At 34.6% G+C, this 23,386-nt stretch overlaps 1 protein-coding gene across 1 annotated transcript in view; it reads right to left on the bottom strand.

The window, feature by feature from the left end:
- Positions 1–3,508: 3,508 nt before the first annotated feature.
- The window catches only part of LOC309858506 (collagen alpha-1(XXIV) chain-like), a gene marked incomplete at both ends in the record, with an annotated part of 39,665 nt that continues 19,787 nt past the window's right edge, over positions 3,509–23,386 (bottom strand). Inside the window, 2 exons of the mRNA XM_082751181.1 lie at positions 3,509–3,562; positions 6,891–6,944. Coding sequence (XP_082607307.1) covers positions 3,509–3,562; positions 6,891–6,944 — 108 coding nt within the window. The remainder of the gene's footprint in view (positions 3,563–6,890; positions 6,945–23,386) is intronic.

Genomic DNA, 23,386 nt, shown 5'->3' with positions numbered 1-23,386 from the left:
GGAGGGCAACTGGAATATTGTACATAATAAAATAGCTACTATTGATATTAGCATAATAAATGTAATAATACTTCAGAAAATAGTTTAATAGATAAAAAGATGGAATAGACTCCATATTAATCAAAACCCAAGTACCTTATTTAATTCTCATAATATGTAAAGAATAGTTAAAAGCACAGAGGATTCTAGCAGTAAGTTTCTTCTCTAAATCCTGCCATAATCTTGAGTGACCATGAGCAATTCTCTTAACCTCTCTGGGCTTATCTTAGATTTCTCACTTACAAAGGGAATAACTTCAGTTCTCGTCCTGACGTTCAGAATTCACCTAGCACTAACACTATGGATAGAAATGCAAGGATGAAAGAAACAAGAGCCCCAGGTTACAGCTAACATGAGCCATTATTCTAGGTTCTCCTAGCATGGATCCTGTTTCAGAGAAGTAAGCTAGAATGACTTAAGGGTAGTTCAGAACATGAGCCAGAATCAGTGAATTCCTTAAAACAGCTCATGATTTACCTAAACATTTTACCTAATAATTAGTCTTGCCCTTTCCCGTTCTGTAAAAACCACAGTAACAGCCTATCAAGTTCATTTTAAATGTACTTCTTCTGTATATTCATTTTAAAACAAGACATGCACACATTGTGATAGAAATCGTCCCAAGACTGCTATGTGGAGAAATAATTTGGTTTAGATTGACTCCTTATGTCCTTTCCCCAAGAATATTTATTTTTTTAAAATCTGTATATGATTTCTATTAATAGCCATTTATTTAGAAAGAGGAAAAATCCTCAGAAAAACTACAAAATCATTTCAAATGTTTCAGCATTGTTCCAAACTACTATCAAATCATAGTAAGCCATGAACACTTCATTTAACAGAAAGTAATTTTGTTTCTAAATATTTTCAATTTAGGGCACCTGGGTGGCTCAGTCAGTTAAGCAGCTGCCTTCTGCTCAGGTCATGATCTTGGGGTCCTGGCATGAGCCCCTACATTGGGCTCTCTGCTCAGTGAGGAGTCTGCTTCTCCCTCTCCTTCTGTGTCTCTCTCTCACTCTCATTCTCACTCTCCTACTCTTGCTCTATCTCAAGTAAATAAATAAAATCTTCAAATAAATATTTTCAATTTTATCTCTAGAGAAAACTGAGCTACAGCTGCTATTTGATCACTGGTTCCTATACAATCAATTTTAACAACAACAACAAAAAGGCAGATTTTAAGTTTAAGAAATCATTAAGAGGAAAAGAAGTCTGTGAAAGATAGTTTATAACCCAATTTGTTTAAAATAGTGCTGTATTTCACTTTACTAGACTTACACAGACCAAAAAGCATGTATTAGTCTTAAGATAATCTGCTTTAATGGTTAAAATTAGCCTTTTCCAGTTTATCTCTATAGACAATTCTTTATATATTCTTCTACACAATAACCATTCAACCTTTACTTAGAGTTCCTTTTTCTGGATTGCTGATTTCATGAACCACTGGCATCATTTAACTTTGGAAAGTAATGATTAGTTTTTCTGTCGTATGCAGTATCAATCTTCAGGATGAAATAACTGTATATTTAAAAGCAAATAAAACAGTTAAGATAATTTCCATGAGATTGTCTCTATTTGATGCTATTCATCCAAACAGTTTCTTTAGAGGTATACTTAGCAGTCAGGGGTATACTAAGTAGCATTAATCAAACAGATTCATGACTATCTATATCAAGACCACTTTTGTTAGAAATGATCACTCTCGGGGCGCCTGGGTGGTTCAGTGGGTTAAAGCCTCTGCCTTTGGCTGAGGTCATGATCCCAGGGTCCTGGGATCTAGCCCCGCATCGGGCTCTCTGCTCAGCAGGGAGCCTGCTTCCTCCTCTCTCTCTGCCTGCCTCTCTGCCTACTTGTGATCTCTGCCTGTCAAATATATAAATAAAAATCTTAAAAAAAAAAAAAAAGAAAGAAAGAAAGAAATGATCACTCTCCAGTTTTCTGACTCCACAGGAGCAAACAACAACCTCAAAGAAATGATCAGATTCTAAGCACTGTCTATGATGATGATTAATCTGAAGGCCATAAAAATAATGATAGTGGAAGAAAAAATACAATATGAGATCAAAATCTTTCTCAACATTTTAACATTCAGCCCTTTAGCAGGAGTTATGAAGAAAACAAACAAGGTTAGATTTCTAAAACCAGATAAAGAGCTGATGGCTAACAGTTATTAGGGCTTTGTTTAACCCTTTTTGTCTGACACTCCTTGTCTGATACTGTATTGCATGGATTATCTCATTTCTTGTTCCCCAAACCTCCTTATGAAATGGGTAGTATTATTTCCACATTTTACAAATGAGGCGATTGAAGGGTAGAGAGGTTAAGCACCCTACCCAAATCAATGGGACCTAAAAAAATGGCAGATGGGATTTGAACCAAGTAACCAGAGCCTAAATAACACTTCCAACCTAAATCTCCCAAGAGGAAAGGAATATGACACACTAAGACATCAACACAGCTCATTATTATTTGTATTTAGATAGCCATACCAAGTCAAATATTGCCCTGCAATATTTGGGGGCCCTTAATACTTTGAAAGATATATTTTTTTAAAGATTTTATTTATTTATTTGTCAGAGAGAGAGCGAAAGCGAGCACAGGCAGAGTGGAAGGCAGAGTCAGAGGGAGAGGGAGAAGCAGGCTCCCTGCGGAGCAAGGAGCCTGATGTGGGACTCGAACCCAGGACACTGGGATCATGACCTGAGCCGAAGGCAGCTGCTTAACCAACTGAGCCACCCAGGCGTCTCTTAAAAGATATTTTTGATCTTCCTATTCCCCTGTAGAAAATCAACAACTCAGTATTTGGGAAAAACAAAATAAGCTGAATATAGAGAGAAGAAATAGGAAATTGCACAATATATTTTCTTTGAAATAATTCTAGCAATTATGTTAATATTTCTTTTTACCTCAGAAAAAGCTTAGTCATATACATACCACTACTGTTTTTTACCACTCATCCCCAATTCTCACTTCTTTCCTACTCTTCAGGTTGCACATTCTCATGTATATCATGGCAGAGAGGATTATTTCCTAAGAAAATAAACTAAGGGTATATTTTAGGGTAAATTATTTTAGGGTAAATTAAAAAGGGTATACCTATAACCAAGTATATCTCACTTCACATATAAAAGTTGAAGAGTGACTTCAGAGTTTCAGAAGTGGGTTACTGCCCTAATATTAGAAAAGGAAGAAGAAAAGAAAAGCTTCATCATTCTATCAGTGACTTTAACTTCGTTCCCCACATGAATTTTGTCCTCATCATTAACTAAAGGGGTTTTGTTTTTGAAGGGTTTTGTGGGCTCCACTTTTATGGATGAGGACAGCATCTTAATCTCTTTCGCTGAAAAAAGTAATTTAAAACAATGACTTTGGGCACAACTTCAAAATGAGATTTTAAAGAGTTTAAGAGCTTCTAGACCCAGATGACATCCAATTATGTCAAAGTAAAACTATTTGTTAGGGGTCTTACCTTATCACCTTGCATACCAGGGGGCCCCATTAATCCAGAAAGGCCTTGATTCCCCTAAGAACAAAACACAAACAGAAGTTTAATGTTATGAAAAGGAAGTAAAAATTAGAATTCCCATGCTACAGGATTTCATCTTGGACGTCAAAACCTTACTGCATTCATTTCTGATCTTTGCGGTCTGCCTCAAGTTCCCCCTCTTTTCTGAGTCCTTTTGAGACTTTTTCTGAGGTTCCTGGTATTTCTCTCTTCCCACGCTGAGTGCCACTGGACTTCCCGCCTCCATACTCCTGCTCCTTTTTCCCTGATGCTCTTTTCTCTAGGAATGAGAAAAACTCCCCAAATTCCTATAGTTCCAAGGTTTACTGCGTTAAAAAAAAAAAAAAAGAAAAAGTTTACCTAAAATTCCTGCAAGCACCTCGTGGTGCAGCAGTGGAGGGCTGGCTGCCTCCTACCAGGACTCCCACTAGGAACTGGGTTGCGGGGAGCAAGGGCTGGGCTCACGTGACACACCAGAGAAAGGGACACTTCCGCTTCCGGCTACACTGGTATTGGCTGCTGCACCTCTGGGAAGTAAATGCTGTGAAAATTTCGGGGGAGCACGCATGTTTGGCTCCAGCAGATGCGACTTCACCTATTAGGGCGGTCCATCCTCCTGATCCTGCAGATTTGATGAGGGCCTCTGAGCCCATCTTAGGATAGGAGGGAGAAAGTGTACTCATGTGAGGGGGAAGGAGTGTCCGGCGGCGAGAAGTGACGGTGGGAAATACAGAGGAGTCTGTGTAAACTGACAAAGAGAAAACACCACAAAGGAATGGGAAGATAATCTTGAGGTACTTTGCTGCAAGTGGTTTTTCTTTACTTCCCTTCCCCTCCCTGTTTCTGCTGCAACAAATGTATTGTGCATTGAAAAAAAAAAAAATGTTGTGAAAGAAAAAAGGGCACTTAGGTAATAATCCTAAATAAACTCCTAAGAGATTGTATTGTGTTTAACGTTTACTGCACTATGTACTTTAATATGTCATCAAGTTAAATAATAAGAACAGAAAAGAATGTTTCTGATGATAAACAATCTAATACCTTTCCATGTGTACTAACTTCATTTTAATACTTCTTGACATTTTACTAAGATGGCTTCCATGTGTGATGGGATAACCATTTTATACAGATTTTTTTTTTTTAACCTTCATTACTCTGATGGGGGGAAAGAAAGCTGCACTAGGAAAAAGGTTATTGGAGGGTTGTCTCCTTCCACTAGGTCTAATCATGGGTGGATCACTTAGATTTCCTTTTAAAGTTCCTCCACCAGGAAAATGAGAATAATATCTCACTTGACTTATAGGAAAGGAAAAACAAAAAGCACCATTTAGTGGTTATTTTTGTGTGCCACTGAGATTCCAAAATGGCTTAACACTTAAACATGCTCTATGAGAGACATTCTTTAATACATGTTCCATGCTGAAGGACTAGACCCTGCACTTCTTTTGTGTTATCACTGACAATATATTTATTGTAAAAATGGTTAAGTGATTAAAAATAAAACATAACTGTTTCTCAAACCCCTCAACTCTCACCAATATGAAGTTCATATTTTATTTGTATTCATAATGTATGTATATAACTGATATCTTGCCTCCTCAGTTTGAACTTAATCTTAAATGTAAATACAATTAAATACAATGTCCAAGAAATGTTTTTAAATTTTACCATTCTAAAAATACATCTCTCAATGTTAAGAGTTGGATTTCACTTAAAGCTCAATGGCAATATATTATTAAATCCTGTATCTTACTACCTTACTCCTATATAACATTAACCACAATTAGTATATGACTAACTCAAAAAGGCTTGACATACTTCGAAGCCTCAATTCCAATGCTGAATCATCCTATATTTCATACAGATACTGTACACATACCAAATCACCCTATATCTTGTACAGGAAAGCCACAAGTAAAGATAAAACCAAGCATTTGATATAAATGTGAAGGCCTAATTTGGGGATTTAAAGAAGTCACCAAAACAGAATGGGCTTTAATTTCTAAATTTTAAGTAAGAAATCAAATGTTCTATATTTATATATTTTAAAAGATGGCATTTTGTTTCTCAGATTGCAGGATATTTTTCCCCACAATAACTAAGGGAACAATGAAAATAACTTTCTAATAAATTTCCATTCTTTTTCTAAATTATTTATATTCAGTGAACTCAGTTCCATCACAGGAATAAAATTCTCAAGATTCTAGATTAAAAGTTTTTTGAGGATTTACTTTTTAATGTAATACCTGTAAAGTTCATTAATATGATTTTTTTTTTTTAAGTTTACAAGAGTTTCTGTAAGCCAATTAAAAGATCAGATTTCAGGGGCGCCTGGGTGGCTCAGTGGGTTAAAGCCTCTGCCTTCAGCTCAGGTCATGATTTCAGGGTTCTGGGATCGAGCCCCACATCGGGCTCTCTGCTCCCCAGGAGCCTGCTTCCCCCCATCTCTCTGCCTGCTTCTTTGCTTACTTGTGATCTCTCTCTCTCTGTCAAATAAATAAATAAAAATATATTTTTTAAAAAATCAGATTTCAACCCAGGAACCACCAAAATTACTCAGGGATTCTAAAAGTTTGTGAATGTATACCATACAAAGAAAAACATCCTATAATTGTATCACACTTGTCCAAATAGAGATTCCCAGATGTATTCCTAAAGACTCCAATTTTATTCAGACTCACTAGAAAACAGTATCCTCCTCTTGACAAAGATTTTGTTGCTAGCTTTATTCAAAATATTAGTTTCTTTTTACCTAAATGTGAATGTGTATGTTTTACAGCATTACAATAAAGTGAAATGCATACTAGACTAAGTCAAACAAATATATCATTAACTTAACCACTTACAATCAATGAGTCATTTAAATTCTAAGAATTCTGTTTTCCTAACTGGAAAACAAGATAATAATGAGTGCTTCTCTCAATTACTCAGGACTTGAAAAGATAATGTACATGGAATAGTCTAAAAAAGGCACAAACAGCATTAGAATTTATGTATTATTGTGTGTATGCCTTTTAATAGCAAATTTTTGAGATTAAGGTCACATACTGCTCTAATGTTTCACCCCACCCATCCCTAAAGAGGAGGTAGCACAATGGTAGGCCACTGTAGACAATAAAATAATGTGAATATTTTAATTAACATATTAAGCTGATGATATAATTTATTTTTCAAATATTTCTTCCTTCATTCAAGTTCTCTACCTTATCTGTCTGATTGATACCTTCTCTAGTTTTCTATCTCCTCCATCTGATATCAAGTAAAATTTACATTTTAAAAAGGTAAAAATGAATTTTTAGTGCATGAAATATATCACCATGATTTTATTCCTTGGGCAACTAATTACCTTTTCTCCAGGTACAGCTTGACCAGGGGAAAATCCTGGATCTCCTTTGGGGCCCTAGGTAAAATAATTATAAAACACTTTGTGACATATAAATTATACACAGGATAACACACTTCTTCAGTTGAATGCAATATAAAATAATATATATATATATTATATGGTCTTAAAATTATTTTAAATTGAGATGGGCGTGCATTATTTGCTTTTTTATTGTACATTTTTATTAGCCTTAGTTTTAAATCCTGAGAAGATTGTCAGACATGGATGATTTTAAAAATCTAATAATGCTACCATTGAAACATCTTTCCTTAAGGGACCTATATAAAGGCTCCATTAACATCCACTTTTGTGACATATTCAGTTATAACTCCTACTTTATCATTGGAAAACTAGTAACTTTAAGTAAAAAAATCTGCTTATAATTCTTAAAATTTTATGATATCATTCCCAGTTTAAATATTTTCCAAAATCTTGCAACATACACGCATTAATTTGTAATAAAAAATAAATCAGAAATACCTCTAATTGCCAAAATATATATAAAAATAGATACTTTTCCTACTTTGGAATCTTATATTTTACATTTCAAGAGAAATATTACATTAGGTTTCAACAAAATTTTTTTGCACAATATTAATCTTTCTTACTATGCTTACTGGCAAAGGATCTCTTTTTCTATTTCCCATCTCATAAAATTAAGAGGCCACAATTCAGACTCTCTATAATTCTAATTATGATTTCATTACCATTCTCAACTAGTAATAATTTCCATTCCTAGAGAGTTCTAAATGCTATTTTCATTCTATGAGAAATAGTCATGTGTTCTTCCACAAATTCAGGGATGCTTTCAAATACCACTCAAACTGAAGAGAAGGAAGACCAAAAGGAAAGTCTTTCTGGTTCTTCATTTTATGAGTCTTCCCATTTCACAAATTAGAAATAAATCTTCACTGGCTAAACAGCCTATACTCTTGAATCAAAGAAAATTTTTAAGGAAAGGCTGTTTTCCAGGTTGACCTCTCCCTTTCCATAGCTATCACAAGTTCTATTATTAAGCCTACAATTTTAGGCCATGGATTACAAAATTATGGAACCTGAGAAAGAGCTTTAATGATATCTCAATATTTAAGAACTCAATCCATTCTCCAGAAAAAAGGTTAATATAGTTAGAATTTATAAGAGATATTACAGCTTATCTAGTAAAACACATTTTATAGACAGAGGAGCAATGAAGTTCAGAAATGTTAAATGACTTGCTTAGAAAAGTACTGGCAAACTAGGTCAATTTTTTTTTCTCATATCACAATGTCTATTAAATAAAAATCATACTTATCGGTTTTAATATATTACAGTCTTTTATTAGAAAACCTGGCCAACTGATTTGAGGCAATATGTACAAAGAATTTTTAAAGAACTTAAGAAATGATAGCCCTTGAGAATTTTAAATATAATAAAATTCTTACATTTAAACTTTAAATATAATAAAATTTTTACTTATAAATATCACATTAAAAATTCTTATTTTTAGGTTCTTTCCAAATTTCCTATTATCTGTCTACTTTCTCTTATCAACTAATTTAACATTTCAGCTCATTAGAAAAAAAAACTCTGAGAACATGGATAAAAGTAATCAATTGATCAATAAAAATCATATTTAAAGAAAGCTTTTTCTTATTCATAAGGCTTATGTATCTGGGCAACATATTTAAAGAAATACATGCTGAATCTCTTTTATTCCCACACAAATGTGCTTTAGTTTATTGATCAACTTGTTCTACAACCAATTCTAGTCTTCATGAAGGGAATGCTCTTAACTTGGCCAGTCGTGGGTTGGGATCCTCCTTAGTATAAAATGCATGAGCAGAGATTATTGAACATGCCAATTTTACCTAATGTCAAAGAAGTAGGGTATATTTTTCTGCATTAAAGAAGACTCCAAAATTTCTTGCTTTCTCCCTCATTTTGTTTTAATTCTATGACTCCCAACACACTTTTAGTCATACTTGATTGGCTTTTCAAATCCCCTTTCAAATCAAAAAATAAATATAATTGACTTTGACTTTCAATACGGACTTCTACATGACTTTTGTTAAAGGAGTTATATATCCTTTTGAGCGTAAGAGGAAAAGGAAATTGCCTATTCTTTATTACTCAAAGAATTCTCAAAGTCCCACCTAGTCTACTATTCTGCTATATAGTCTATATAGCAGACATGGATGATTTTATAAATAATTTTTTGGCACAGCTCTTTCAGACTATTATTGGGTCTCTGAGGACCCTCTGTCTAGTGAGGAAAACTTCTTAAGTACTAGACCCATTAGCATGTTAGAACAGATTTATCAGATTAGAGACCATTCAATATAATGGAAAGAACACTAGGACTTAGAGTGAAAACACTGAACAAATCATTTAATCTCTCTGAATTTGAGATTCCTCCTCTATAAAATGGAAATAAGAATAATAATATCTGCCTAGTTTAGCTTGTAAGATATAGGTAAAATTCTCTATAGAGTATATATATGTAAGTATTAAAAATATCAAGACCAGAGACAATCATTAAAATCTATTTTACAATTATTGCCATCTTAAAAAGCAGAGAATACAATTTGTGAATGATCATTGATGAAACAGCAAAATTTAAATAAAAAGAATTTGGAATTAAGAATTCAAATATGGAGGAGCTAAATTAGGAGAGTCCCATAAAAGAAATACTAAGTGACATGATCTTGAGGTAACATCACTTGAATATTCCTCACTTTAACATTACTAATAACTATATGACCTCCATAATACTTGAAGCATAAAATTTGAAGCATTACATTCTCTAAGCAATACTTCCTATCTTTTTAGCTCACTCTCTAAGCAGCCACAACAATTATTTGACCTACTGCAACTGCAAATATGTGATCCCACCATATTTTCAGTGTCTCATCCCCATGTGGCCTAACTTCCAATCCTTAAGCAGCCTAAATACCAAGGTCTGACATTATAATCACTTCCTTGCATACATAAGTGGCACCACTTTTTCTTTCTCCCTCTGTCTTACAAGCTTATCTAGAAATTCTTAAATCTAAACTCACCACCTCTTCTGTCCCATCCCCTAGTAGCTAACTGTGACTAAGAGAAAACAATCATGCTGACAAACCTCACTTTAAATTCATGACTTTTTACATTAATTGGTTTTGTTTTCTTTTGTTTTTGATATGTCTAATAATTATCTTAGTCAATTCACTTTTCCATTTTCATAGATAATTATTTCATAACTCTTGCTCTCCACTCTAAGTGGGTGATCCTGTTTTTAACATTTACAACCTGTCTCAACCAAATCCATTACCCACATAAATCTGTTCCAAAAATACTCTGCCTGCATTACCAAACCCAATATACTCTCTCAATTATTTTCTCTCATAATTGATCCATTATTTTATTATTTTTATTTTATTTATTTGCATTATTTATTTTATTTTTACTTTATTGATACATTATTTTAATTTTTATTTCTTCCCAGGATAATTGATATCACCAAGTAAACACACTATAATTTCTCCAATCTTAAAAAACAACTTTCTTTGAGCTACATCTCTTTTCTCTGCTCCATTACACTATTTTGAGAGCCAAACTCCTGTACTAATGAGGAGACTTCTTCCATTCTCTCTAGGACCTAACCCACTCAGGCGATTGTCCTTACCTACCTCATTGTCATTCTTTCTCAGTCTCCTTTGCTAGTTCCTCTTCTTCATCCTGATATACTAAACTCTGGGATACTCAAAGATTTGGTCCTTGGAAAATTCTCTGTCTATATGTATCCATAGGTCAAAATACATAAAACAATTATTTGAATGCATAGGAGAACAATCAAAAAGCAGGACACACTGGAGGGGATTCAAGAAAAGAACCACACTTGGTATAGTACACATTTATACAACTCTTCTTCCTCTTCTTTTTCTTCTTCTGGAGATTTTATTTATTTACTTATTTGAGAGAGAGAGAATGAGAATAAGTGAGCATGAGAAGGGGAAGGTCAGATGGAGGAGACCCCTTGCTGAGGAGGGAGCCTGATGCGGGACTTGATCCCAGGACTCCAGGATCATGACCTGAGCCGAAGGCAGTCACTCAGTCAACTGAGCTACCGTACAACTTTTATTCTGAGGACCCTCCACAGTCTGCATGGAATGACTAGAATTCAAGCAAAAAACCATAGATGTTTTGGCTAATGGTGTCAAAGGACAGAATGTGAGACTACCTGAATAACTGTAAGTTGAGATGGGAAATCCTAGAAAGAAAAGAACAGATGAAAAGAAATGAAAAAAGAAAGAGGACAGCTTTCCCCCAAAGTCTAGATAAAGACTCTCTTCAATTCTTGGCTGATCCTAAATGTGGTTGCATGAGATGGATTCCAGAGTTCACCAAAAAGCAACAACCAGAAGGCTAAAATAATTGAATATAAATTTTAGCTGCTGGCTGCAGGGGAAATAATTTGGGATTTGAGTCACATCACTTTAAGAGACATGGTAAATGCCTTGGTAATCACCTTTCCATTGAAATTCAGGAAGGGCTATACTTTAGAAGCAAGCATTATATGCTTAGACTACCACTAACACTATAAGCAAAACTGAAACAAATCTGTCCCCTAAAAAGTTACCAAAACCCATACAAGTTTAAGATGATGAGCCAGTCATTTAATTGTTATTTAATTAATAATTTAAATAATTGTTATAATTGCTTATAATAATTTATAAACACTTATTATAATTTAAGCAATTATTATAAATAGTTATAAATAGTTATAAATAACTATTTATAATAATTGCTTAGATTATTAACTAAATAATGTAAGTTATTTAATTGTAGAACAAAAAAAAAAATCAGCCATTATCAAAGGATTTCAGAGAAAACTAACAGAATCTAAAGTTCTTCCACATATTAAAAAAAAAAAAAAAAATAAAGTTCTTCCACATATTAAACATAATACGCAGTACATAATCAAATGTTTCTAAGCATACAAAAAAAAAAAGCAAGATCTGACCTGCATTGAAGAGAAAAGTGGTCAATACAAACAGACCTCAAAAGGATCCATATATTGGAATTAACAGCAGAGGATTTTAAATTGACTATAATAAATACATTTAAAGATGTAAGGTAAATGATCATCATAATTAGTGAACACAGAAATATCAGCAGACAAGTGAAAAGTACACAAAAAAGAACAGTAAAATCCCAGAACTGATAATATACTATCTGAAATGAAAAATTTTCTGGATGAGATTAACAATATATTATAGAAGGCAGAAATTAAGTTTAGTAAACTTAAGTAGAGATCCATAAAAATTAACTAATCTGAAGTAAAGAAGAAAAAAATGAAAAAATAAAGTTCTAGTGACCTGTGAGACAACATGAAGTAGTCTAACATACATGGAGTCCCAGAAGGAAAAGAGAGAAAGAATGGGACAGAAAGATTACTTGAAAGAGTAATAGCCAAAAATACCCCAGATTCATTACAGAAAGACCAAAAACTTACAGATCCAAGACATTCAGTGATTTCCAAACAAGAGATATCTAAGGGAAACTACCCCTATGTACATTGTCATCAAACTGCTAAAAGCCAGACAAAGAGAAATGCCTCAAGAGCAGCCTACGAGTAGTGACACATTACACAAAAGAGAATAACAATGTGACTAATGATTAACTTTTTATCAGAAACAGTGAAGATTACAAGAACCACAAGTATCTTTATTATTTTTATAAGATTCTATTTATTTGACAGAGAGAGATCACAAGTAGGCAGAGAGGCAGGCAGAGAGAGAGAGAGGAGGAAGCAGGCTCCCTGCCAAGCAGAGAGCCCAACAAGGAATTCGATCCCAGGACCCCGAGATCATGACCTGAGCTGAAAGCAGAGGCTCAACCCACTGAGCCACCCAAGCGCCCCACAAGTATCTTTAAAGAACTGGAACAAAGATACTCTCAACCAAAATTTCTATATTCTATAAAAATTTACTTCAAAGAACATAGATAAAACAAATTTCAGGTAAATAAAACCCAAGATAATTCAACACCAGCATGATTGTTCCCCAAGAAATATTGAAGGAACTTCTTTTAGCTAAAGGGAAATGATACCAACTAGAAATTAGATCCATAGGAAGAAATGAAAAGCCCTGGAAATGAAAATAAATGAAGAAATATTAAATGACTCCCTTGTTTGTTTCTTCTCTTAATTTCTTTAAAGACTGATCACTTAATACAAAAATTACTACATTGTACTTTAGGGCTTATAATGATATAGATGTAAAATAAATGACAATAAAACACAAAGGATTATATAAATATAATCATAGGGTCATAAGGGTCTTATATTTTAAATGAACTGTTAACATATTAACTCTAGTAAACTTGAATGCATTAAGGATGGATATTGTAATTTCTAAAGCAACTATTAATATCAATCAGTTAGAGATACAGCTGAAATGTCAATAGAGAAATTATATGGAATACTATGGAATATTTTATTAACCCAAAAGAAGGCAAAAAAGGAGGAATGAAGACCATAAAATATCTGAGATAAATGGAAAAGAAATGACAATGTAGGTGAGACCAAATCATATCAATAATTACACAAATATAAATGGAGTTAACATTCCAATTAAAATCAGAGATTATCAGACCAGATAAACAAGCAAGATCTAATATGTATTGTCTAGAAGAAATATATTTTAAATATAGAAAGGTAAAGGAAAAGAAAAATATATACCAGTCAAACAATAATCATAAAAAAGCTGGTGTAAAGGAGTACCACCAGAGATAAGGAGAGACACTTGATAATGATAGAAAGGATCAGTTCATTAAAAAGACACAACAATCCTTAAACATGTATGCACAACACAGAGCTGCAAAGTAAATGAACCTCACACTGACTAAATATTTCCTAAACACTAAACACACAAACAGACAAATACAAATAATAGTTGGCTGTTTTAACACACCTCTCTCAGTAATTAATGGAATAACTATATTAAAAACAACAACAACAACAACAACAACAACAACCAGTAAGGATAGAGAAAATTCGATCATCATCAACCACCTTAGTCTAATTGGTATTTATTGGACACTATAACCAAAAACTACAAAATACACAATATTTTAAACTTTGCAGCAAGGAAGAGAGTCGCATGATATATTCAAAGTGCTAAAAAAAAAAAAAAAAAAAAAAAAATCTTCAGCCAAGAATACTCCATCCAGCACGGATATCATTCAGAATAGAAGGAGATATAAAGAGCTTCATAGATGAAGAAGACCTAAAGGAGTTCATGACCACTAAACCAGGCCTATAAGAAATGTTGAAGGAGATTCTTTTGGTGGAAAGTAAAGACCATAAATAAGAGTATGAAAATAAGTACATCTGTAAAAAATCAGCCAAGGGATTAAAAAAATAAAAAGATGTGATGTATGACACCATCTATCTAAAATGTGGTGGGGAGAGGAGTAAAGAACGAGTTCAAACAAAAGTGACTATCAACTTAACATAGACTGCTATAACAGAAACCTAATGATAACCACAAATCAAAAACCAGTAATAGATATGCAAAGAACAAGGTGAAAGGAAACCAAATATATCACGAAAGAAAATGAGCAAACCATGAAAGAGGGCAAGATAAGAAAGGATCAAAGAAAAATCACAAAAACAACCACTAAAAAGGTAACAAAACAGCAGTATTTGATACATTTGATACAAATCTATCAATAACTACTGGGAATGGACTAAATGCTCCAACCAAAAGACACAGCAGAGTAACAGAGTGGATAAAAAAAGACCATCTGTGTACTATCTACAGGAGACTCCTTCAGCCCTAAAGACACCAGCAAACTGAAAGTGAGAGGATGATAGTCGATTTATCATGCAAATGCATGTGATAAAAAGAAGCTGGAGTAGCACTGCTTACATCAGACAAAACAGACTTTAAAACAAAGATTGTAACAAGAGACAAAGAAGGACACTAATCACAAAGGAATCAATCCAACAAGAAGATATAACAATTGTAAATATTTATACACCCAACATGGGAGCACCCAACTATGTAAAACAGTTAACAATAACATGAAGAAACTAATCAATAGTAACACAATAATAGTAGGGCACTATAACACTTACATCAATGGACAGATCATCCCAAGAAAAAATCAACAAGGAAAGAGTAACTTTGAATGACACACAAGATCACATGGATTTAACAGATATATCCAGACTATTCCACCCTCAAATGGTAGAACACACATTCTTTTCAAGTGCACAAGGAACACTTTCCAGAAGAGATCACATACTAGATCACAAAAGAAGTCTCAACAAATTCAGAAAGATCAGTCATACATATTTTCTGAATACAATGTTATAAAACCAGAAATCACTGTAAGAAAAAAATGGAAAGAGCACAAATACATGGAGATTAAATAACATGCTACTAAACAATTAATAGGTTAACCAAGAAATTAAAGGAAAAAATAAACTTACATGGAAGTAAATGAAAATGAAAACATACAGGTCAAAAATATTTGAGATGTAGCAAAAGTGGTTCTAAGAGGAAAGTTTATAGCAATATAGACCTACCTCAAGAAGCAAGGAAAATCTCAATTAACAAGCTAAACTTATACCTCACAGACTTAGGAAAAAAAAAATCCAAAACCAGCAAAAGAAAGGAAATAAAGATTAGAGCAGATATAAATGATATAGAAACTAATAATAATAATATTATTATTATATTTATAATAGGATATATTATAAATAAAACCAGGAGCTTGTTCTTTGAAAAGATTAACAAAACTGATAAACCTCTAGCCAGACTCGAAGGAAGGAAGGAAGGGGTCAAAATCACAAATGAGAGAGAAATAACAGCCAACATTGATGTGGGAAACAGAGACAGAAGAAAATCATTGAAATTCCTTACCTACTGACAAGCTCTTGAAACAGAGTGGCTCTCCCCTGGGGACTCAACTGCCCTCACCTTGAGGTTTTGCTAAGGACAATCCTAGCCTGACCGACCCCTTACTCCAACAGGTCCAACCAGGATCCTGTAAGTCTACTTTAACAATTCCTTTAGGAAACTTTATCTCTAAACGGCCAAGATAGTGTTGACAATCATTCCCAAGCATATGGCCCACTGATGTACATCTAAAGGGTCTCAGGAAAAGACCCTGTAAAAAGACCTTGTAAAAAGACCCTGTACTGGTAATGAATAACCTTTTCCCCAGACAATAGGTAGCCCCTCAAGGTCCTAGAAACCTTGCTTCCAAAATTCCTTAGAGACTTACATCATCCATAATCCCCTTTGTCCTCACCCACCCCCACCGCTGAGTCCACCCCTACTCTGCCTTTAAAAACTCCCACTGTAATCTGGTTCCGGGTCCAAGTCCCTACACTGCTGTGTCAGGTATACTTGGGCCCAAGCTTAAGCTTGTTAAATAAACCCTCTTGTGATTGCATCGGGTGTTGGCTCCTTGGTGATCTCTTGGACTTGAAAACTTGGGCATAACAAACATCACAAAATACAAACAATTGTAAGAGAATATTATGAAAAATTATAGGTGGACAATTGGACAACCTAAAAGAAATGGATAAGTTCCTGGGAACATATAACCAACCAAACTTCCCAAAGCAGAAATAGAAAATTTGAACAGACCGATTACCAGTAATGAAATTGAATCAGTAATCAAAAAAATCCCACAAACAGAAGTCCAGGACAGATGGTTTCACAGTTGACTTCTACCAAGCATTTAAAGAAGAATTAATATCTATCATTCTCAAACTATTCCAAAAAATAGAAGGGTAAAAGAAACTTCCAAATTCATTCTATGAGCCAACATTGCTCTGATACCAAAACTAGGTAAAGATACCACACCAAAAGAGAGAGGGAGAGAGAACTACATGCCAGTATCTCTGATGAACATAGATGCAAAAATCCTCAACAAAATATTTGCAAATAAAATCCAACAATACATTTAAAAAATTACCACAATGAAGTGGGATTTATCCCCAAGATGCAAACCAATCAACCAATCAACATGATGTAGCACATTAACAAGAGAAAGAAGAGGATATGATCATTTCAATAGATGAGAAAAAGCATTTGATAAAACATAACATCCTTTCATGATAAAAGTTCTCAACAAAGTAGGTTGTGAGGGAACATACTTTAACATAATAAAGGTATGTATGAAAAACCCAAAGCAAACATCATACTCAAATGGGGAAACACTGAGAGCTTTTCCCCTAAGATCAGGAACAAGACAAGGACGTCAGCTCTCTTCACTTTTATTCAAGATAGTATTGGAAGTCTTAGCCAGAGTGAACAAACAATAAAAATAAAGATATCAATTGGGGGCGCCTGGGTGGCTCAGTGGGTTAAGCCGCTGCCTTCGGCTCAGGTCATGATCTCAGGGTCCTGGGATTGAGTCCCGCATTGGGCTCTCTGCTCAGCAGGGAGCCTGCTTCCTCCTCTCTCTCCCTCTGCCTACTTGTAATCTCTCTCTGTCAAATAAATAAATAAAATCTTAAAAAAAAAAAAAACAATCCAGAGTCCATATGTCCAACCACTTGGGCTTTTAAAAAAAAAAAAAAAAAAAAGATATCAATTGGTAAGGAAGAAGTAAAACTTCCACTATTTATAGATGACAGGATGCTTTGCATAGAAACTCTGAAGACTCCACCAAAAAAACTACTAGAACCAACAGTTCAGTAAAGTTACTGGACACAAAATTGATGCACAGAAGTATGTTGCATTTCTATACACTAATACTGAAGCAGTAGAAAGAGAAATTAAGGAATCAGTCCAATTTACAATTGCAACAATAATAATAAAATACTTAGGAATAAACTTAACCAAAGAAGTGAAAGACCTATAATCTGAAAACTATAAAACATGATGAAAGAAATTGAAGATGACACAAACAAATGGAAAGACATTCCATGCTCATGGATTGGAAGAACAAATATTGTTAAAAATGTTTATATTACCCAAAGCAATCTACAGATTTAATGCAATCACTATCAAAATACCAACAGTATTTTTCTCAGAACTAAAACAAACAATCCTAAAATTTGTATGAAAACACAAAAGACCCTGAAAAACCAAAGCAATCTTTTTTTTTTTTTTTTAAGATTTTATTTATTTATTTGACAGAGATCACAAGTAGGCAGAGAGGCAGAGAGAGAGGAGGAAGCAGGCTCCTGGCTGAGCAGAGAGTCCGATGCGGGACTCGATCCCAGGACCCTGAGACCATGACCTGAGCCGAAGGCAGCGGCTTAACCCACTGAGCCACCCAGGCGCCCAAAACCAAAGCAATCTTGAAAAAGAAAAACAAAGCTGGAGTTACCACAATTCCAGACCTCAAGTTATATTACAAATCTGTAGTAATCAAAATAGTATGGTACTGACACAAAAATAGACAGATGGATCAATGGAACAGAAAAGAAATTCCAGAAATAAACTCACAATTATATGGTCAAATGATCTTCAACAAATCAGAAAAGAATATCCAGTGGGAAAAAGACAGTCTCTTCATCAAATGGTGCTGGAAAAACTGGACAGCTATGTGCAAAAGAATGAAACTGGACCACTTTCTTACACTATACACAAAAATAAGTTCATAATCGATTAAAGAGCTAGATAAGAGTCCTGAAACAAGAAAAATCCTAGAAAAGAGCACATGCAATCATTTCTCTGACATCGACCATAGCAGTATTTTTCTAGATATATTTCCCAAGGCAAGGGAAGCAAAAGCAAAAATACACTATTGAGGCTACATCAAAAGAAAAAACTTCTGTACAGCAAAGGAAACAATTAGCAAAACTAATCAACAACATATTGAATGGGAGAAGATATTTACAAATGACATAACTGAAAAAGGGTTAGTATCCAAAATATATAAAGAACTTAAAAACTCAACACTCAGGAACCAAATCATCCAACTAAAAAATGGGCAGAAGACACGGACAGACATTTCTCCAAAGAAGACATACAGATGGCCAAGAGACACATGAAAAGATGTTCATCATCACTGACAATCAGGAAAACGAAAATCAAAACTATAATTACCTCTTGCCTGTCAAAATAGCTAAAATTGAAAACACAAGAAATTAAGTGTTAGTGAGGATGTGGAGAAAAAAGAACCCTCGTGCAAGTTGGTGGGACTAGAAACTGGCTGGGAATGCAAACTGGTGCAGCCACTCTAGAAAACCATATGGAGGCTCATCAAAAAGTTAAAAATAAAACTACTCTATAATCCAGTAATTGCACTATGATGTGTTTACACCCAAAATACATGAACAGTAATTCAAAAAGATACAGGCACCCTCGTGTTTATTGCAGCATTATTTACAAAAGTCAAATTATGGAAGCAGCCCAAGTCCACTGATAGATGAACAGACAAAGAAGATGTGGAGTATGGGGATATGTGTGTGGATGTATATATACTATTTGTAATGGAATATTATTCAGTCATAAAAAAGAATGAAATCTTGCCACTTGCGACAATATGGATGAAGGTAGAATACAATGCTAAGCAAAATAAGTCAGTCCAAGAAAGACAAATATCATATGACCCCACTCATGTGCAATTTAAGAATCAAAAAAAAAAAAAAAAAAAGAGCAACAGAAAAAAAGAAAAAGAAAAGAAAAAAAAATCAGAATCTCAACTATAGAGAACAAACTGGTGGTTACTGGTGGGAGGTGGGTAGCAGGAATGGATAAAATAGGTGATAGGGATTAAAGAGTACATTTCTCATGATGAGCGCTGAGTAATATATAGAATTGTTGAACCATTATATTGTACGCTGAAATTAACAACACTGTTTGTTAAGTATACTGCCCCTTGTCCTTTCCTGCCTTTCTTCTGACAATCCTTCATTAATGTCAGCAAAAAAGACCATCAGCAAGTTGATATTAACCTAACAGGCAGACAGATACATGACCAATGTCCTGATTGGCATGACTCAGTACACCTTGATTGCTTAAGATAGTTCTGCAAAAGAGCTCATAAAACCCCCTAACTTAGAAACTCTGAGGGCAACCCTCTGAGGTCCCCTCCTTCTCTGGGAGCTTTGTACTACTGCTCAATAAACTTCTCTTTGCTGCTCATCAGTCTTAGTCTGGTCTACCTCTTCATTCTTTGAAGTGATATGACCAAGAACCACGAGCGCTAAAGGCAGAGAAATCCTGCCAACACAAGGGCCTATGTCATCCGGCTCTGGCTATATCTCGGACCTATCATCCAGGATTTATCTCCATCAGCTTATCCTCAAAGAATGTCAAGCAGCCGCCTGCCTCAAGGCTTTTGGATTGACTGGGTTATTTTTGCTGTTCTTCAACCCTTTCCTCATCAGGATTGCAAAAATGGTAATTTTAAATTCTAACATGCTTTCCTCATTTCCTAGCTTTTTCCATAGAGAGAAAATATCCTTCATCAGCTATTTGGTTGTCCTGAACTTAAGTTCTATTAAAAAAAAAGCAAGATAATTTTGTAAGAAAACTTTTTTCCTTCCCCTTATTTTTCTTCTATTTATCATTTTTCAAAATAATGATATTGTAGTATAATAAAAATATATATTTTGTCTTTGTTCTGGCTTCTGGCACAGAGCTCCTAAAACCCTTGGAATTTCCTGAGTTCCACAAGTGTCTTTTGTTATTCATAACAATCCCCTCTGGCCACATCTGAGTTTATGCTAATGAGGTGACTCAGTGTGGTATCCATAGATAGCTTCAGGATGGGGGCTAGTCACCAGAAAGGCAAACAAGTGGCTAGAGGGTGGGAATTTAGGCAGAGTGGGGGGAGGGGAGGATGAGAGATTGAAATACACAAACTTCTGAACAAAGCGATTCCAAGAGCTTCCAGGTTGGTGAACACATTAATATGCCCAGAAGGTGGCACACCTGGAGAGGGCGCTGAATTTCTAAGCCCTCACCTTCCATATCCTGCCCTATATGCTCTTTTCCACATAGCTATTCCTGAGTTGTATTCTTTATAATAGACTGAGAAATCTGTTTTCCTGAGTTTGTGAGCTGTTCTAGTGCAGTATTAAGCTTGGGGGAGTGGGGGGCTGTGAGCCCCCTGAATTTGTAGTCAGTCAGACAGAAACATGAGCAGCCTGGACAACTCCTCTGTGGCTGTTGTCTCAAGTATAGGCAGTGGAGTCTGACACTAACTCAATGTTGAATACCCAGTTGGTGTGAGAGGATTTGATCATTTCAGAGATGAAATTCCTTAGCATCCTCTAAAGGTGACCAGAAAAGTTTTGTCTGTTTGTATTGAGCATCATGATAACTCAATGGATTTAGACATATTTGATGGGATTCAATCCACTGCAGTTATTATCCTTAATGAAGTCCATATCACATCACTCTTTGGCTAGAAGTCTTTTAGATCAGCTCCAGAATCCTTCTGACGTGACCGTAATAATCTTTGGTACCCAGAAAGTAGCACTTTTAGTAGAGTTAATCATATTTTAACTGAAATCACAGGCATAGAATCAAAAGAAAGGATCATATTCTTTTGTCTGGTCCTTTATAAGATGGTCCTTTTGTTGATCAGAATAACAGAAGCACCTCAGTCTTCAACATTTTAACATACACTTTAACACTTTCAAAATGCTGGATTGAACATTTTTCATAGCAATTTGATTCAGCAAAATTTCTTAGAATGGGTCAACATCTATGCTCAATATATTTATTTATTCACATGTAAAGAAAATGGGACTTCTAGTTTAGAAGACATGGGGACACTGGGTCAAAATCAGGAATAGAAATAGCACTAAGATTATTCTTTGGGATTCAATATTAACTATTATTAATAACATTTAACTTAATATTACTAATGAGACATTGTTATTATAGTTTATTAAGGTTAGATGATTCATATAACTGAATTAAACTTGGATTTTTTTGTTTTATTGGCAAGCTTTTTTTTAAATCTAATTTAATTTTAAAACGCTTTTTGAGTATAGTTGACAATGTTACATTAGTTTCAGATGTACACTATAATGATTCAACATCTTTTTACATCATGCCACACTTATCACAAGTGTAACTACCATCTGTCACCATACAATGTTATTATACCATCACTGACTATATTCATTATGCTGTGCCTTTTGTTCACATGACCTATTCATTCCATTACAAGGAAGCCTGTATCTCCGGTTCCCCTGCACCAATTTTGCCCATTCCTCTTCCCCTTGGCAACCATCAGTTTGTTCTCCGTATTTACTTGTCTGATTCTGCTTTTTGTTTATTCATTTGTTTTCTGTTTTTTATTTCTTTTAGGCTCCACATGTGGGTGAAATCATATGATATTTGTCTTTCTCAATAACTGGATTAAATTTGAAGGAACTATTGGACTTGACTAAAGTAATATAAACTGTGAATGTTTTTGGCAAGGTTCTAAGTTTCCTTTAAGAAGTGTTTTGGGGAGGGGTGCCTGGTGGCTCAGTGGTTTAAGCCTCTTCCTTCAGCTCAAGTCATGGTCTCGAGGTCCTGAGATCAGGCCCCATATCGGGCTCCCTGCTCAGCAGGGGGCCTGCTTCCCCCCCCCCACCCTCTCTCTGTCTGCCTCCCTGCCTACTTGTGATCTCTCTCTCTCTCTCTCTGTCAAATAAATAAATAAAATCTTAAAAAAAAAAAGAAGTGTTTTTGGGAAAGGAACTATCTTGACTACAAATAGATTGCCTGGCCTAGAATTATAAGTATATGGTAGGCTAAAGATATAGACTCTGCATTCATTACTCAGGTTTAAAGATCTACTGCATAACTAATCATGTGCTTAATTAATAGTAATAAAAATATTCATCACCCTGCGAATAAAGTTCATTAAATAGATAAATATGATAAACTGTGAACCCAGATGGCATTTTGCCAGCAAGAAAAAAAAAGCTATTCTCTCTGGTATATAAGAAATGGAATTAAACTTTCTTATCTTTCTCCTTCTCCTTCTCCTTCTTCTTCTTCTTCTTTTGTAACAAATTATTTACGCAAAAACACTCTCCAACAAATGATTTGAAGGGAGAGAATATGAAACTTAGTCAATCTCAAAACAGCCTATACCAAAAGTTTTTATAAAATCCCTAGTGTACTTGCTTTTATTTTTTTATTCCTTTATTTTAGTCAAGTGTATTTTATACACAGTGAAATGCTCTGTGTTATTGATTGATGAGTTTTGACCAATGAATATACCATACATCATACTCTAATCAACATATAAAATATTGACATCACCCTAGTAAGTTTCTAAAGGCCCCTTCTCTGTCAGCCTCCATGCCACAAGAAAATACTATTGTGATCTTTTCCACTATAGGTTTGTTTTCCATGTTTTGAATGTTCATATACAATGTATTCTCAAGTGTTTTGTTTGCTTCTTTCCTTCAGCCCAATGTTTCTGAGACTCATTCATGTTGCTACATGTCAGTATTTAGCTCCTTTTTACTGCTGAGTAGCATTGTATGGATAAACTAAAAACCT

This window comes from Mustela nivalis (genome assembly GCF_964662115.1).
Source record: "Mustela nivalis genome assembly, contig: HAP1_SCAFFOLD_2667, whole genome shotgun sequence".
NCBI classification, from domain to species: Eukaryota; Metazoa; Chordata; class Mammalia; order Carnivora; family Mustelidae; genus Mustela; species Mustela nivalis.
The sequence above is the reverse complement of the archived record's forward strand: the minus strand, read 5'-3'. Positions and strand labels throughout refer to the sequence as shown.